Source organism: Amblyomma americanum, chromosome 2 (genome assembly GCF_052857255.1).
Source record: "Amblyomma americanum isolate KBUSLIRL-KWMA chromosome 2, ASM5285725v1, whole genome shotgun sequence".
NCBI lineage: Eukaryota > Metazoa > Arthropoda > Arachnida > Ixodida > Ixodidae > Amblyomma > Amblyomma americanum.
In genome coordinates this window covers 26,308,792-26,325,813 of record NC_135498.1, presented here as the reverse complement: position 1 = coordinate 26,325,813, position 17,022 = coordinate 26,308,792, and the positions used below count along the sequence as shown (strand labels likewise).

The 17,022-nt window shown below is 54.8% G+C and overlaps 1 protein-coding gene across 1 annotated transcript in view; it reads left to right on the top strand.

The window, feature by feature from the left end:
- The first annotated feature begins 1,304 nt into the window (after nt 1–1,304).
- Nucleotides 1,305–17,022, top strand: part of Snoo (Sno oncogene) — a 107,489-nt gene continuing 91,771 nt past the window's right edge. The window contains exons 1-2 of the mRNA XM_077653575.1: nt 1,305–1,520; nt 1,687–2,836. Of these exons, the coding sequence (XP_077509701.1) occupies nt 1,940–2,836 (897 nt within the window). The 5' untranslated portion in view covers nt 1,305–1,520; nt 1,687–1,939. The remainder of the gene's footprint in view (nt 1,521–1,686; nt 2,837–17,022) is intronic.

Below are 17,022 nucleotides of genomic sequence, written 5' to 3'. Positions count from 1 at the left end.
GTCATCCTTTTTATTTTTTTTGCTGATTTATTCGTGTTACATGTATTTAGATGAACAATTTCTGAAAATAAAACACAAGCGTGTAGGTGCATGGTCCCAAAGCTATGCTCTTGCTTTGGGCCTGTTCGAAATTTCTTTATACTGACCATCTTTAAAATAAGGGATTTCGAAAAGAAGGAAATAAAGACGCCGATTGGGCGCTCCATGATGTTAGCGGCCGTTCTGTGCTCTGTCGTCGCTCCGTTTGTGGCAGTTGGCCATTTCCAGGGCGGCCGCACGGCTTCCCTCGGGCTCGGGGAATTCCCCGAAGCCAATTCGTCTAGGGTCCGTTTCCGGTTCCTTCTAGGGGGTCCATTAATCCTGCCTCGCGGTCCTACTGTCTACGCAGACGGCGGGCAGGCGCGCTGTAGCAGCCTGCGCACCGCGTCACCTCCCTCCTCCTCGGCCACGAGACACCGAGATACCACACGGCCGAAAACGAGCGACCCAAAGGAGCAGCAAGTCTTCCGGGAGAGCGCGGCCAGAAACAAAAAGAAAGCACAGTGCGCGCAAGCCCCGCGAGCGCGCGCGGGCTGAATAAAAACAACGTTGGGAAAGCGTAGGGCAGCAGGGGCCGCTGCTGCTGCTAGCCAGGAAGAGGAATAGATAAAAGAAGCGAGGGTGGAGGCTGGTGGTGCGTCGTCGGAGGGAACGGGTGCGCCAACAGATGCGGCGGCGTCGTCTGCCCGCGCTCTCGCGCAGGCGAGCGGAGGCGGAGGGGGGGAAGGCAGGCGGGGCCGCTCTGAAGGTCGTACGTCTGTGCGTCTGTCTAGGCAGGCGAGAGGAAGCGCGCGCCCGCGAGCGCGCGCGCGCGGCGGCGGCGCGCCACTGACGTCAGGAGTCCACGTGACCGTGACGCATATCTGCACTGGGCTGCCTGCTTGGCAGCCAGACAAAACACGGCAGCGCAGTCTGGCGTCTGTGCGCCGCCGCCGGAGAGAGAAGGACGCGCAGAGCAGCCGCATGGGAGCGGAGGAGAGGAGGGCTCGCAGCAAACAAACATGAAGCCAAAGCGGCTCGCAAAGTCGGGGAGTGTCGCGCGCATGCGGGAAGAGCCTGCTGCCTCCGCCGCGCTCGTGGTGGCGTGAACGGCTTGTGTTTCGATGTTGCATTTTTCGCCGCCGCCGTCTTCTTTCTGCGGAGCTCTCCCTCTCTATAGCTTTGCTTGGGTGTTTTCTCTCGCGCGCCTTCTACTCGCTCCTGGCTCGCTGCCTCTCCTTTCTTCCCTTCTTTCTCCTCCTCTACGCCGGGACCGTTTGCTGCTTGTATATTCGGGTTGCGCGCGGCTGCCGTCGGCTGGCGCGGCGGCTGCCTCCTTTCGAGAACTGCTGCCGTCTGCTCGGCGACGTAAACAAGAACCCCTGCACTGGCGTACACGGACGGCACGGTGTCTGACGATCGGCCGTGACCCTGCCTAGCGGATTGACCACGGCTACTGAACAGTGTGCACCCACGGATTAACGTGCCCAAGTTACTGCGCAGTAAGTGTTAACTGCCTCTTGCGACCACGCGATCCTGCCTGTGTGTCGGCGTGCCTCCGATGCGGAGCGGCACTGCTGCCGTACTTCTTGCCGCACCGGTGTGATTTTAGTTTTTGTTGAACGTGCCGTAGTGGCGATCAAATTCTGCGGTCTGTTTTTCGGCAAGCCTCCCGCAGGAAGGCACCGGCCGGGCTGCCGCTGTTCCAGAAGGCGCCAACGCTGCAAGAGCCGCACCACAAACAAATAGAAGCCGCCGAGGCGGGGGCTGCGCGCGGCAGACGGAACGGCGACAGCGACCGCAGCGCTCTCCGGAGGCGGCGGCGCAGGCGAATAGCAGCGGCCTTCGCAGACGACAGCGATGAGCGTGGCGGATAGTTTGTCGGCTGCAGCCGCCGCGCGGTCCCTCGTCCCGGCGCTGGATGCGGGCGCTCCATGACCGCCGCGGCGGCGGTGCTGCGGCCATGGCCTCGACCACGACACAGACGGCGCCCCCGGCCAACGGGGGCGGCTGCACCCCGCACCTGAAGCGAGTGCTCAAGAGCTACCAGGCTTCGGCCGTGTCGAGCCTGCAGGGCCCGCCCGCGCTCATGGCGGCCGCCGGCGTCGACCCGGGCATCGCCGACGAGGACGAGCCGCTCGAGGCGCCCGCTCCGCCGACGATCCAGCAGCCGCCGCTGCTCACGCCGCCCGACCAGGCGCAGGGCAGCGAGCGGGATGAGACGCAGCTCGAGTGGCACCCCATCTCGTGCTTCAGCGTGGGCGGCGAGCAGCGGCTGTGCTTTCCGCAGATCCTCAACACGGTGCTCACGGACTTCTCGCTGCAGCAGATCAACAGTGTGTGCGACGAGCTGCAGATCTTCTGCCTGCGCTGCAATCCGGAGCAGCTGGACGTGCTCAAGACGGCCGGAGTGATCCCGTCGAGCGCCCCGAGCTGCGGCCTCATCACCAAGTCGGACGCGGAGCGGCTGTGCGCCGCGCTGCTGCACAGCGGTGCGCAGCCGCCCCCGGATGTGAACCCCGGACCGGTGGTTGTGCCCGTGTACCACGAGTGCTTCGGCGGGGCCTCGGGCGTGCTGTGGTTGGACGCGGCAGCAGTGCGTTGCCGCGACTGCGGCCTGCTCTTCTCCCCGCGCCGCTTCGTGTGCCACGGCCACCGGCCGCGCGAGACGCGCACCTGCCACTGGGGCTTCGACTCCTCGCGCTGGAGGAGCTACCTGCTGCTCGACGACCGCGAGCCGCTCGAGGAGGCGGACGCCCTGCGCGCTCTTCTGCGACAGTTCAAGGACAAGTTCCCCGACGCCGCCAAACGGAAACAGGCGAGTGGTGTCCCTTTTCGCACTTCCGCGGTCTGCCTTCTCTTACCGCGTGCGCGGACCACGAGAGTTCTCTAGTGCGCTGCACGGTACTGGCCTCTCGCCCAGCTGTGCAGTAGCAACCAGCCGCAAGCTCGGACGTCGCTACACAGATCGCGAGGTTGCCCGAGCCGAACCGGTGTACGCCGCCATTTCTGCACGACCCGCGTGTGTACAGCTGCGCCTACATACCTTCAGCGTAGCGTCCGTATGCATGTTCGAGCGCCGAAAAAAAAAATGATGATATCGGCTTCTAGGGCCTGCCTTTTCGATAGTCTGTTCAGCAGACAGGCTGAATAGCACGCCGCTGTAAGGCGAGCTTTCCCTCCAAGCAGCGCATCCTCCGAAGGGAGAGAGTGCTTTCAAACGGCAGGAAGTTCCGCGCGGAGAAGCGTTCGTTCTCTTTCAGAAAGATGTTTCAGAACGCCACCGCGTTGGGCACGGCGAGACGTGCGCGTTGAACGGGTGCAGAAAGAATAACCGTCGTCTTGGTGTTGCGTTGCGGCTGGGCGCGTTCTTGTGGACTGACACTTTGAAAGTACGTTCCGGTACGTGTCTGGCTTCGTTGCGTCCCCGTTTGCGTTTTTGCGGCGCCAACTGTCAACTGAATGTTTTACCGGTGACCGGCGATGCGTACTTACGTTGCAGTCTTTCGAAAACGTCAGGGGGGTTTGCATCACTGCGAGGTCACTTCGCCGGAAAATTTACGCGTTCTAATTTTGCTGTCGGCGCGCAGGTTCTTGCCGCGTCTTTAGCCGCGATCGGTGCCGGCTCGGTTGAAAACGAATTTATCCGCTTCTATGGCGTGCATTGATTTGGGTACCATTGCAGAATGTCCGCCGACGTTTCACGGGCCGTTGGGTGAGGCCGCCGCTTTGAATACCGAAAAAAGCGGCAGATTTCTTCGGCGACCCTTACGCTGCTAGGCAGTGCGGTTCTGCTCCTGGTACGAGGTCTTCGCCGCGTTCCCTTCGGCGGCATAGTCCTCCGAAGCCCGCTCGATCGAATACCTTCGTAGCCAGGTAGGAGGAGGATCACGGTCCGCCAGTGGTCACCCCCGGGGATCGTATCCCCTCCTTTTTTGCGTTGACTTTGAAAGCATACGTGAATTCACGTATGCGTCAGCGACGTAGAAGAGAAAAAGGTGGGTTTGGGGAAGAGGTTGCGCAGCAGGACGGTCGGCTCGTCGTCGTCACTGCAGTCGCCAGTGTTGTGGCAGCTTTGCGCACATATCGATCCCCCCGCTCTGCCGCTGCCGGCGGCGGCAGAACAGTGCTGCGGCTTTGGTGGGACCGACCCAGAGCAGAAATCGAGGAGGGGGGCGAAAAAGAAGAAGGCAGGGGAGGGGGAAGGGCATTTGAACCATGTACTGCGAAGAGCCGCGGCCCTTGCGTCCAGCGTTACACCCCCCTTCCTTCCTTATCCATTGCCGCTGTTTTTGTAACGAGCAGGCTAAAATGTCATTTAGGCCGAACGAGTGTGCTTTATTAGGCGCCTTCGCACTTCGCCACCCCCCCCTTTCTCGCTTCCCCTCGAGGACCCGGCTGCGGCGCAGTGCTGCAGCCCGCCCTCGTTTTCGGCTGTGCCTTGGCCGCTTCGGGGTGGGCGCGAGCTGCCTGGCGCAAACGACCCTCCCCCGGCTCGCCTGGCGACCTCGTTCGCGGTGCTAGCGTAGTTTTGGGCGGCTGCGAGGAGAGAGGCGCGTTTCGGCGAGACGACGGCGTTTGCCGGAAGCTAATTTGCATTCTCGCGTAAAAAGGTTGGCCCTAACTGCCCCTCGCGTTACGCCGTTTGTGGTAGCAGCGCTTGTGACCCCGCGCAGTTAGGGCGCGTGTTGCGGGGCTGGAGTGGCCGTTTCGGGCGTTTACTGGTAACATGACTTTCATGTGCCCCGTTCTACTGAAGCGATTGCCACTTGCGCCAGCGCGACGATTGGACCTCGTTACAGTCTAGTGCGAGGCGCCTTGGTGTAAAATGACGTAAATGTATGAATAACGAGGTGTTAGTTGCGAACAGAAGTCGTCGACGATGTTTTTCGGTTGTTTTTTTTTTTGCTTTTTCGAAATGCCTTTAGGATCCGCTCGTGACTGCCGTCAAACCCTCAGCATGGGCTCTAGCAAGAACACACAAATTAGGAGATTTGAAAGTTTGGGGGAGAGTAAAGATGTGTGTGTGTGGTGTCTCCTAAAGTGCTGACTTCTGGAAGCGATGCCGAACCACTTCTGCATTTCTTCGCCTGTCAGTTTTTTTTTTTCTGTACGTTTTTGCACGCGCGTCAAAATTGCTCCGATCGCATTTCATTTGGCGCCTACGCTAGTACTCAGAAAAAGGGGTACCGAGATGCGCGACCCTGCTGAAGAGGCCCGAACCGTTGCCCAGTGGCTGACACGCCGCCAAAATAGACTGGCACGCAAAACTGGGCCAGTAGCGTGAGCCCGCACTGGAGGAAGCCGTTATCATTACGTCACTCCAGGGTGCCCAGGGCCAGTGCACTCCCGGTGGAGGAAGGGGAGAGGATGGTGGGAGGCGGAATTCGTGGAGAGAGGGAGCGGACGCTGCGTGCCGGACCGACGCCTACGCAAAGTTGTGCAGTAAGCTTTCTTCTCCGAAGCCACGTCACTGACAATGCCCTGCACAGCCGTTATGGATCTGGAATGGACCTGCCTCCCTTGAAGAGAGAATTTTTACCTAGAAAAATCATGCTGAACCACGTTTTTTTTTTTTCGACGAAAAAGTCTGAGAAATACGTCGTTCAAAAAGCGACTGCACCTCCAGGAGTGCCGCATAAATCTGCCCCTGAATATGGGGCCGTATTTGATATCGATTCTTTTCCTAACTCCATGTATTGTGCCTGTCTACCGTTGGTAGTTGCGACGTCGTGATTGACAGCTAAACAAGCAGTGTCATTCGCCTGGTCCGCTGTCCAAGGCGGGCATGACCAATAATAACAAGGAATCGGGAGAATGAAGCGCGGAAGGTATCGAAGTGTTACAAAATACGTCCGCACTGCGCGGCCCTGCGTAATGATAAAACATGAGTTGCCCGGGATGGAGGGAGTCCGGAGCAAAACAAAGCTGGCTGGGGGAAAGAGCTACAGCAAAGAGTAGCCGTGAATTAGCACTTAAGCAGAACGAAACGAGCACCCGAAAGCGGAAAGAAAGGGACGAAAAATAGAGTGCAACTCAACGCACAACGAAAGAAATGACATATAAAAATAAAATCACATTGAACTTTAACCAGCATGGAAACGGTGAGAATACACGGATTTTAATGATGAGAGTTGTCTTCAAAAGTGCGTCCATGTGGGTTCTTTAACGAAGCTGTACCGATTTGTCGGCATCGTCATCGTCAGCCTGACTACACCCACTGCAGGGCAAAGGCCTCTCCCATGTCTATCCAATTAACCCTGTCATTTGCCAGCTGCATCCACCCTTTGCCTGCAAACTTCTTAATCTCATCCTCCCCCTGCTACGCTTGTTTTCTCTTGGAATCCGCTCCGTTACCCTCAAGGACTAGCGGTTGACTTGCCTTCGCAGTACATGCACTGAACCAAGCCCATTTCTTCCTCTTGATTTCCCCTAGGATGTCATTAACCAGCGTTTGTTCCCTCACCCACTCTGCCCGCTTCCGGTCTCTTAACGTTACACCTATCATTTTTCTTTCCATGGCTCGCTGCGTTGTCCTTAAGCTAAAGCCTTTTCGTTAGCCTCCATGTTTCTGCCCCGTAGGTGAGTACCGGTATGATAAAGCTGTTGTGCACTTTTCTCTTGAGGGATATTGGTAAACTGCCATTCGTGACCTGACAGAACCTGCCATATGCACTCCACCACATTATTACCCTGCTAGTATGATCCGGATTAGCTGTCAGTACCTGCCTTAAGTAGACGTATTCCATTACCACTTCCAGCACCTCGCTGCCAATTGTGAACTGCTGTTCCCTTGCTAGACTGTCTGCAAAACTTAGATTCACTGGCGATATTTTTTAACCTTCATACATTTTTGCGTTCTAGCTTATAAAACCTTCTCAAGTTTTCGAGTTTATGACAGTAATAGAAAATGCGCCTCAGTTTTGTGGGCTTCCTATATATATATATATATATATATATATATATATATATATATATATATATATATATATATATATATATATATATATATATATATATATATATTAAATAGCAACACACTGGCGTTTAAGTTAAGCAGCAATATTGCAGTGTTGCGCGTAACACTGGCTGCGCCTTGCACGCCGCCTGAAGAGAGGGACGTATAACAAAGCAGGCGTTGTGTGAAGGCAGCGAATTTCCTTTCCTTTCCCCCAAAAAGCCAATTTCCATTTCTCACCTGTGAATGAAAATAACCGTGTCCCAGTGTTGCATTTATAATTATTTTTTTTTGCGGGCCTGCGCGTTTGATGACCAGTGCTGTTGGAATGAGAATAGTTGACAGCTTGTTGAAAAAAGGTGTTCAAAAGAAAAAAAAAGAGTGGAAATAAAAAAGACGGACAGGTCAGCTGTCGGTGACAAGACCTGGCGAAGGGCGGGTGACAGGGCGGCGCTCGCAGTTCGATATTTAGAACGCAGGCGTCTGGAAGGCCGCATAAGGGGGTGGGGGGGGGGGGGGGGGGCAAGTGGCGCGCTAATGCCGATGCACTTGGACAAGAGCCTTTGAGGGGCTGTGGAAAGAGCGGAAAGCCCGCGTCGTGCTGTTGCGATTGCGGAGCAGAAGGAATGCAGAAAGGGATGAAGGCGGTGAACGAGTTCGGGTTGGCACTGGCAGTGCGCTGGGCTCTGCCAGTTGGCAAGCTGTCTCGGAGGGCTGAGCTTTTGCGATCGCAGTTTTTTTTTTTTTTTTGGGGGGGGGGGGGCTCTCTCGTCGCAGGCAGAGACTCCTTGACGCCGGCTTCGCGTCCGCTCTCCGTCTTCTTCGTTCCAGGGGCACGCAGTTTTTGGCACGGCGCGGGCACCGGACGCGGGCTCATTTCGAGAGCGTATTTGAAGGGGGGGAAAGGGTAGCGGAGGTTGTCGGAGGAGTTCGAGCTTGGCGCGTTTCGAGTTGGAGACCGGAGGGAGCGAAAGCAGCAGCTGCGTGAAGGAGAGCGACTTTCCGCCCCCCCTCCACCCCCTCACCTATTCTTTAGTGCCGATGCTTTGTCTCATTAATCATTCCGATCAGTAGCGTTGTGTGAGTCTGTGCTTGTTAGTAATTGTAATTGTTAGTGGTTTTGAGGAACGGAAATGGCGCACTAACTGTCTCGGCGGCCGCCTCAACCGCGCCGTAAGGGAAGGGAGTGAAGGAAGAAAGAAAGGTCCGGTAGTGGAGAGCTCCGCAATAATTTCGATCACCTGGGAATCTTTAGCGTGCACTGACATCGCGCAGCGCACGGGCGCTTGTTGCGTCGAAACTCGGCCGGCTTCGAATCCGGGCACTCCCCGATAAAAGGAGCGGCTGTGCCCTTGCATTGCCAGTGCGCTCAATTCCATTTCGCGTTTGATGGAATCGGCCGCGTTGCTGCGCAGTTTAAGTAGCTTGGCCAGACAGGGGAGGGAGGAGCACAGTGAGATGAGCACCACTTTACGTTTTGAGAGGTAGCTTATGTAATCTTGGAATCTAAGTATATTTACCCGGAACCGCGGATTCCGGTTATCCGCATGAATAACCGGAGTAGAAAGAGTATGTCGGTAGCACCGTCAATGTGACCGTTGTTTTCTCCGGCCCCTCATTCCTTCATTTTTGTGTTCTCTTCGATGCGAAACAAACCAGCGAATTTTTTTCGGTGCTGTGCCGCGCGTGGGCGGTGTGACGGTGTCGCCAAACTACTTGCGCGATTAAGCGTTGACAAAACGAGCTGCGATTGCCAGGTTCTCAGCACAGGCTGCGTCGCCGGCCGGCTGTTCTCCCAGTTGTGGTTAGCTACGTCCGAATAAGTTTGCCGACCCCCTCCCTGCAAACGGCTGATAACCAAGCGCGTCGCCACGTCCTGTGTATCACCGACGGAGCGCAGCCCGCCGCCGCCGCCATTGCGTCGTGCCGCACTTCGGCCGCCGACGCCGACCCGTCTGCCACGTCGAGAAAAACCGGTCGCCGCGCGGGCGCACGCATGCACGCAACAGCCGACGCCCCCCACCCCCCCTCACTGTAGACTGCTGCTGGCGTCGCAGTCGAGGCCACAGAAGAGGGAGACTACATACTACTAGTTGTGAGCGCCTATGCGGTGCTTTCTTCCTCCATCGTCTTTCTCACTGCGTTCCCCCTCTCTCGATCTGCCGCCGCGGCCTCTTTGCCTGCACCGCTCGCGCGACCCTGATAGTTTTTACCCGTACCCGCTGCTGCGATGTTGCATCTGCTGCTCTGCCACGGGCTAGCCTGCCGCTTGCACGTGATGCGGGCCCCGGTCGGTTGGGCGCCGAGCGACAACGTGGTCGACGTAGTAAGAGCGTCGTTCCTCGGCGGCGTCACGCAGAGTGGGGAGGAGGAGGAGGGTTAACGGGGCGTTACGTTGGGCTGCGTTGCGTCTGGCGTGCTTCGACGTCCTTGGGGGCTGCTGGTGGGGGAGAGGGATTTGCCCGGGAACCAAGGCCGGGGGATGTCGGTTTTGCTCGCGCTGTGCGGGCTGCGAAGCTCTCCGCCGGCGTGTCTCCGATTGGTTGTGAACGCTCAATATTCGTGAGCTTGATCCTTGCCGCCCTGCGTTAAAGGTGTCGTTCGGCGGTGAACCCGGCGTCGGCGTCGTTGTGACTGGAAGGTCCTGATTGGTTGAGAGGGTAGCGACGTAGTTAAGCAACAACACAGACTGTTGGGCGAGTTGGTATGACATAATGAGGCCAAAAGAGTGCACCTGCACAGAAACGAGGCAAGACACAGCGCTTCCCCCGTCCTTACGCAGGTGCGGTGTTTTAGCCTTGGTGGAAAAGCAGTTTCGCTGAAATGAAAAAGTTACGGACACTTAAGACTGTTCACGTGGTTTATGGAGGAAAACATTATTTTTTAAATTCTACTTTTTTTTCCTTCTTTTGTAATGGCACACTACTCATTAGCATACAGTGGTAAGGCAACATATATAGTAGGGTCACTGTTATTCGCCAAGAAACAACGCGGTTTTCTGGCCTGTGGGCTGCGTGCTCGCCTCGCAATCTGAAGGCCCCTGGTTCTATTCCCCACACCATCGGATTTTCTGCACCACTTCGCTGCTATTGGGCCACATAAGGCTTTCGCCTAAAAGGGTGGCGAAGCGGAATCGAAGCACTGCCCTATGGGCACCGTGCATATGGGTCGGGAGCAATACGTAATGCGATAATGAATGAGCAAATAGCGGGGACGCCTCTAAGCAAACAAAACAAACTCTCTCTCCATTGCGTTGCTTGCGCGGCGGGACTCCAGATAAATTTCCGCCACGCGCAAGCTCGTCAACATGCACTGAAATGCAAGTACTAGGTTACGCAGGTTTGAAAATGAAAATTGGTTTTTGGGGAAGGAAATGGTGCAGTATCTGTCTCATATATCGGCGGACACCTGAACCGCGCCGTAAGGGAAGGGATAAAGGAGGGAGTGAAAGAAGATGGAAGGAAAAGGTGCCGGAGTGCAGGTTTCCGGAATAGTTTCGACCACCTGGGGATCTTAAACGTGCGCTTACATCGCACAGCACACGGGCTCCTTAGCGTTTTGCCTGCATATAAAACGCAGCCGCCGCGGTCGGGTTCGAACCCCGAACTCCCTTAGCGCCCTAAGCACTTAACACTGAGTCACCGTGGCGGTTTCGAACCCAGACTCGCGGTCTGCCCTGAGGCGCCATAGATCGTCCACATTGGTCCCAAATATGAGCAGGGCTGAAATATGCAACACATTAGTGTCCGCCCGCTGCGGTGGCTCACTCGTGATGGCGCTCGGCTGTAGACCCGCTTTCGAACCCTTTCGCGGCGGCCGAATTTCGATGGAGGCGAAATTGTAGAGGCCCGTGCGCTGTGCGGTGTCAGTGCACGTTAAAGAGCCCCATGGTGATGAACACGATCGCCTCTCTAGTAACCCCCGGTCTTCCGTTGCCTTGTCGGAGACAAACACTCAAACGAGGGAGCGCGATTAATGCCTAGAACGGGAGGACTAAACGGGAAGAGCGATGCGAAAAGCACGGGTCAAACCAGTGTTTGTTTGCTTGCTTGCGCGCGTGTGTGTGTGTGCTGCATTTGGCTGCACTCTACGCTGATGATGACAGCAAGCGCGCGCCCGCCGGAACGGAAAGTGCGCGAGAGGTCCTTTCTGGCTTTGTGGATGTGTGTATGCGTGCGTTGGTGGCGAAGCGCGTGTGTAGTAGCCATGTCGCCGCGGCACTTACCGGATTGAGTGGGGTGATGTGTTGGCTGGCTGGCCGGCCGCCGCGCATTGGGGATTTCGCGTAGCCAGTAAGCAGGGAAGAAAAAAAAAATGGAAGGGGGGGGGGGGGGGGTGAGATGGACGCGGCAATGCGTCGTCGTGGCGTGCCTCATAAATGCCTCAAAAGCAACAAAATGGCGGAGGGCGAGGACGTTGCGCAAGCAACACAAACACACATACTCACATACCCGAATGAAAGACGGAAAACTCGCGTCCGGATGCAACCCCCCCCCCCCCCCCTCCACGTCCTTTTTTTTTTTCTCTTTAAATTCTTCCTGCTCTGGTCTGGGCTGCTCCGGAGCAAGTCTGCTCGAGCCTTGCTCGCTTTAACTTTTTTGTTCTTTTTTCTGCTCGGCGTCTCTTGTGGCGTTCCTCGGCGTTGCCGTCGTCGAAAGTGTGTCGCCCCTTTTTATCTCTGTCGCGCAGACGGGGGAGGGAGATCGCTCTCCCGGGGCCTCACGTTCGTCCACGACGAACGCACAGACAGTGTTCGCACTTTCCTTCTCGCTTTCTTCTCTCTCTCTCTCTGCTTTTATCTCTCGTTTTGCTTCCCTTGTGTTCGTGTATTGCTTTCTGAGTTGATTCGTGCCTTTCGCTTTCGGCTCGTATCAGCGGCGGCGCTTTTTCTGCACTCCTGAATCTCGGCCGCCCCTTTCCGGCGTCATTGCACGGTCGTCGTGGTGCGTGCCTGCGTGGCTCTCTCTCTCTCTCTGTGCTTCCCTTCGACGTCGGGTCTGTTTGCGGGAGGGATCGTCGAGCGTGCGCCGTCGGCCGGTGTTTTTCCCTGGACGCGTATGCATGCATGCAAGCGTGCGTGTGCGTTTGTTGGGAGGCGGCGTCGCGAGGCCGTTTTGATCTCTCTCGCCTGTTTTCTGCTCTGCTCCGATGTCGCGCGCCGCGATCTCGCGACGCTGCCCCGGCGACAAATGTCGCCCTGGGTACATGTGGCCCTTTCCGGTTTGAAAGCGTGGTCGCTCTTGGTTCCACTGTCGGCTCGTTTCGTAATAGCGGTGCGGTTTTGGTTCTGCAGGGAGTTTCTCGGTGGTCGATGACTTGTTCGCTGTTAAAAAGCAAAAGTGCGTCGCAGACCTTGTGCGGCAGATTTTTGCGGCATCGCATTTGTGCCGGTACCGTGAGAGCAGTGTAGGATAACAACGAAGTGCAGTCGCGTGCAGGCTGCGTACGTAGAAGAATCGGTTATTCGTGCTGTTCAGATGTCAAGATGAAGAAGAGCATGTAGTAATTGTAGGTCGCTTCTAAGTTTCTAGCTGATACCCCTTTGGGGATATGTGCCATTAGGAGCTTGGAAAATTCAACAAGAGAATACAGTCGAACCTAGTTATAACGAAATAATGGATATGACGAAGGAATGATCATTCCTCTCGGAAGCTCTGTCAATACGGGCTATAACGAAGCTACTGCTATAACGAAGTAATCGCCGGGGCTTCTTCGACTTCGTTATAACCAGGGGTTGGACCTTTCGTTTTTTATTTTTTGAAAACTTGGCGGACTTTCATCGGTATTTTTGTCATTTTGAACAATTTATTTGCCAGTAAGTAACGTGCGAATGGCAATAGTTGGAGCTGTGCTCGTGGAAAAAAATTGCTACCCTTATTAAAAGAGTAACTCGAGCTAAATGAGATAGCCGGCAGACAAAAACGGGAGTGTACGTTTAAAGTCTAACGCTGCGCTGAGCGCGATGGTTGGGCATCACGTGGTATGCGTGTTGATCGCAGCGATGGAACTGCCGCTCAATCGTCGCAGTAGCCAAAACATGCTTTTTCGTGACGTCCATTCGCGGTTTCGCGTCAACGTCCTACATGCATTTGACAAACCTAATTAACCGATGAACTGCTCTGAGCGGGTGATGATAGTAAAGAAACAGTGCCTAACTGGAAGACGGCGATGAGATGATGCCTCCCGGTCTGCAGAGGCGTGTGTGAGCCAGTGGAGCAATATCTCAAATCGCAGAACTGCGCTTCTTATTCTATGATACCATCGTCGCATCGCGGCTTGCCTGCTTAGTTAATTTCAACCTTCTAAGAGACTAAAGTCAAAAGAGCTACAACTGGGGCTAGTTGGAAATGCATCCTTGAAAAGCGCTTGTCTTGTTTGTTCGTCCCTTTCCGTATTTTGGTAGCGCTCACCAATACCTTCTAAGAGAGTGTAACTGGCATTCAGCAACCAGCTAGTTGTGCCTCGCAAGCCAAAAAATACTGACCTTCTTCGGTGAAGACCGCATTTTGAAAAGTGGATTCGGTGTACTTTTATCCTTTTCTTTTTCGGTTTAAACCGAACAGCCCAACCCCTAGTTATCAAGAGGTTCGCCTGTAGTACCTATAGGTCCCTATGAGCAGTCGTCGGTGGGGATGTATTTCTGCAGCTGGTCAGCATTTCGCGCGTGTGTAACCGTATTTTTTAAAAAATTTGTTTACGTTGTTTGTGAATAAGGAAACATTTTGTCGCGCAAGAAAGGCGTCTGGCGCAATTTTGTGCCGCAGGAGCTGTCGTGTGGCTGCGGTTATGAACGGAGTCGCGCGCCTGCGCTTCGCCAGGAACAACAAAAAAAAAAATGCGCGGGATTCGTTGCAGAGCCTCGAAAAAAAAAAGAAAAAGGCTGGGTGTACAGAAGCGCGTGCTTTTGTTGCACGATCGCGGACTCGAGGCGTACCGTAGGCGACGTCGTGTGCGAGGCGAGGACGTTGTCAAGAGCGGGCGGGGTGCGCACGAACAACGATGGGAGGCGCTGCGCGAAGAAGAAGAATGATGAATTATTGTTGTCGCTGTTTTCGTCGGCATCAAGAAGCGACAGGTAGTGACAATAAGTAAATGTAGTGAGCATCTAGACATATGCGTGCCTTTATGATGGCATGCGCGGCACATTTGCGGCGTATAAGAATTGTTTTTTGCACATTATTGACTGCTTCGTCCCAACATTGCGTACGCCTTTGGATTCTCAGCAGTGCGGGGCGCTTGTTTGTTCCCGTCTGTCAGCGCCCTTTTTTTTTCTGTTTTCTTAACCGACAGCGTGCCGTGTAAGTTTACTCGTTATTGGCTCGTCTAGTAAGTGAACCTCGTCTGGGCTCAAGTCGTTGTTCGGATGATTGAAGCGTGCGGCATTTGTGTTTATGTTTCCGATGGTCGTTTCCTTTCTTTCTTCGCAAACGTTCTTTCGTTTGGCTTTTGACTCCGTCGAAATACTTGCCACTGCTTGATCACTGCTTTTTGTGTCGGGTTTGAAGTTTGTGTGTTCTGGCTGTGGTGTAATAGAAATCGTTGTAGTCGCCGTATTTTTTTCTTCCTTTTCATTCAATATACTACTCGGCGTTGTTATCGCACAACGAAGTTCGTATTTAACGAAGATTGTCTCATTATGCCTATTTAATAACTTTTCGGGGATCCGTGGTGTCCTAAAGATTGGTTTCCTCGGCACCTGCGATCGTAAGGCGCGAGAAAGTTGAGCGTTGCGAGACCGTACACGTGTAGTCGCTGCGCCAGGTCGTCGGGAGTGAAATCTACGACCGGGAACTGCTGCTGCTGCTGTACGCCGCTTCCTTTGTTTTAAAATGCACCTGGACGACAAAAGCAAGGCGGCCGTCATTGTGGTTCCTTTTATTGTTTTTTTTCCCCTTTCGGCCGACCAGTTCGTCTCGCGCGTTGTCTTCCGGCGGCCGAGTTCGTCGTCGCTTGTGTCGTCACCCCCGCCGAGTCCGCCTCGGGCGCCACATGCGTGTTTTCTCCCCCCGCCTGTCTGCTGCCGCGGCGCGTATGTAGACTGCGGCTGGTTTGTGCCGCGTTGGCAGCGACGAACGCGAAGCTAACGCAGCTGTGGCTGTTGTTGCTCGGCGTAGCTGCGCGGCGCAGCACCTCTTGTCGTTTTATTCTTGTTTTGTCGTTCGTTATATTTTTTTCTCCTCTATTTCGCGCGCAGCGTGGATGTTCCCTCTTTTTTTCTGCTCGCTTGCTTATTTATTTATTTTTCTCACTCTCTATCTCTCCCGCTCACCCATTTAGATCGCGGCTGACACGTGCAATCTGGCTATTCTTGATATTTACTTTTTTTCTTTAATGTTTTTGTTGTCACTTTATGCTGGAGTCGGCCCTGACATGCGGGGATCGAAAAGGGAGTTAAAGAGAGAGAGAAAGAAGAGGGAAATCTTTCGCAACTGGCTCCCTCGTTCTGTCTCTACTAAGAGCGGTGGATTTGCGCGATGTGTTGCAGGTGAAAAGAGAAAGCGAATGAGTTTACGAGTGACTCTCCTCGTGTTTAAATAGCTCGCGATACCACGTGTGCAGCGGCGATTGCAAGCGATGTTTCAATGCATTCTGTGTTGCGGAGAGGGGGGTGGGAAGTCGCTGGTTCTTCCTTTCCGAAGCAACGAACCGGGGAACGAGTTGCTATAGGATGACGACCACCGCATATAGCGCACTTCGATTGGCCGACAGGTGAACGAGAGTTTTGCGTTGCGACATATTACGCGGTTTGCGTGGAAAGAAGGTTCCCCTGGACGCACCCTCGTGCTCGTGCGCACAACTGAGCAGTCCAGGAATGCCACTGAGGATAGTTTGCAGATGGGTTGGGGTGACAGAATGCCCCCCGACGTACTTCACCGGGAGCAGCGATCTGTGGCGCAGGACCAAATGAATCGAAAACAAAATTGGCACAGTCTTTAGACTAAAAACTAAACATTTTGGCTGGATTTAAGTCAGTTTTTTATAGCGTTATTTATTGCCTCTGGGCGTAAGAGAATTTGGGAAGTTGCTGCCTGTTTCCTTTCCTCAGAAGTATTGTTGTTGATGAGCGGTTCGTCGGACACCCTGTGACGTTGCAGCGGCGTCGCCTCCCGAATTCGCGTTACGACTCCGCCTGTAAGGTTATGATATAACCGCCTATGATATGCGCTCTGGTCCGAGTGAGTTTTATGCAGACTGCTGAACGGCTGGCTGCCCATTCAGTTGCAGAACAATAAATAAAGCGAGCACTAAAGGGGATAAAAATATTGCGCTGGCGCTGCTCTCTTCTGGGGAGAGTATGGTTCAGCAGAATCGTCCTGGAGGCGGTTTCTGTAGAAACGACTGCCGTGCGCGCAGAACAATGAGCACGCACGCACACGCACGGGCGCGCGCGCGCCCATGGAAGAGGAGTCTGTGTACCACTTCGCTTCGTCGTCCTCCCGGGGCTGTCATTCAGCAAAGACGGGAGACGAGGCCCGCGCGCGTGCTGCTGCCGCCGTCTTGCGCAACTCTCTCGGCAAGACTGGTGGAGACGCAAGCGCTGTGCGACGCGGCTGCGTGTGCGCTCTGCGCGAGTCGCGAGGGAGGGAGAGAGAAGTTTGCCCGTTACAAAGAAACAAAAAGGTAGGAAATAAGTAATGAAGAATGCGCAGCGCGATCAAGTCTAGACAACGGCTGCCCTCTCTCTTTTCTCGGTTACATTTATGTAGCACAAAGTGAGTCTTCGTGTGCGTCCTTCTCCCCCCTCCCTCCCCTTCGGATTCTTTGACGAGGTACCAAAAGGTCAACGTATAGTTTCTGAGCGCGTCGCCAGGCGTCGTCCCATAATGGGAGTGAGTGGCTCGCCAGTCCTTCGTGATGGATTATCTTTGCTGGATGTCCCTTTCTTTCTTTCTTTCTACATCTGGGTTTCTCTCGTTCAGTAACGCCTTCGCAACTGCTTTTCTTGTGGAGCGGCGGTTGCGGAATGTCTGGGGCGTGTGTGGAGACGCGGCCTGCCTTTCACTGCTTTCGAAAGAGAACGCAGGAGCTTCCTTCTGGGGTTGAGT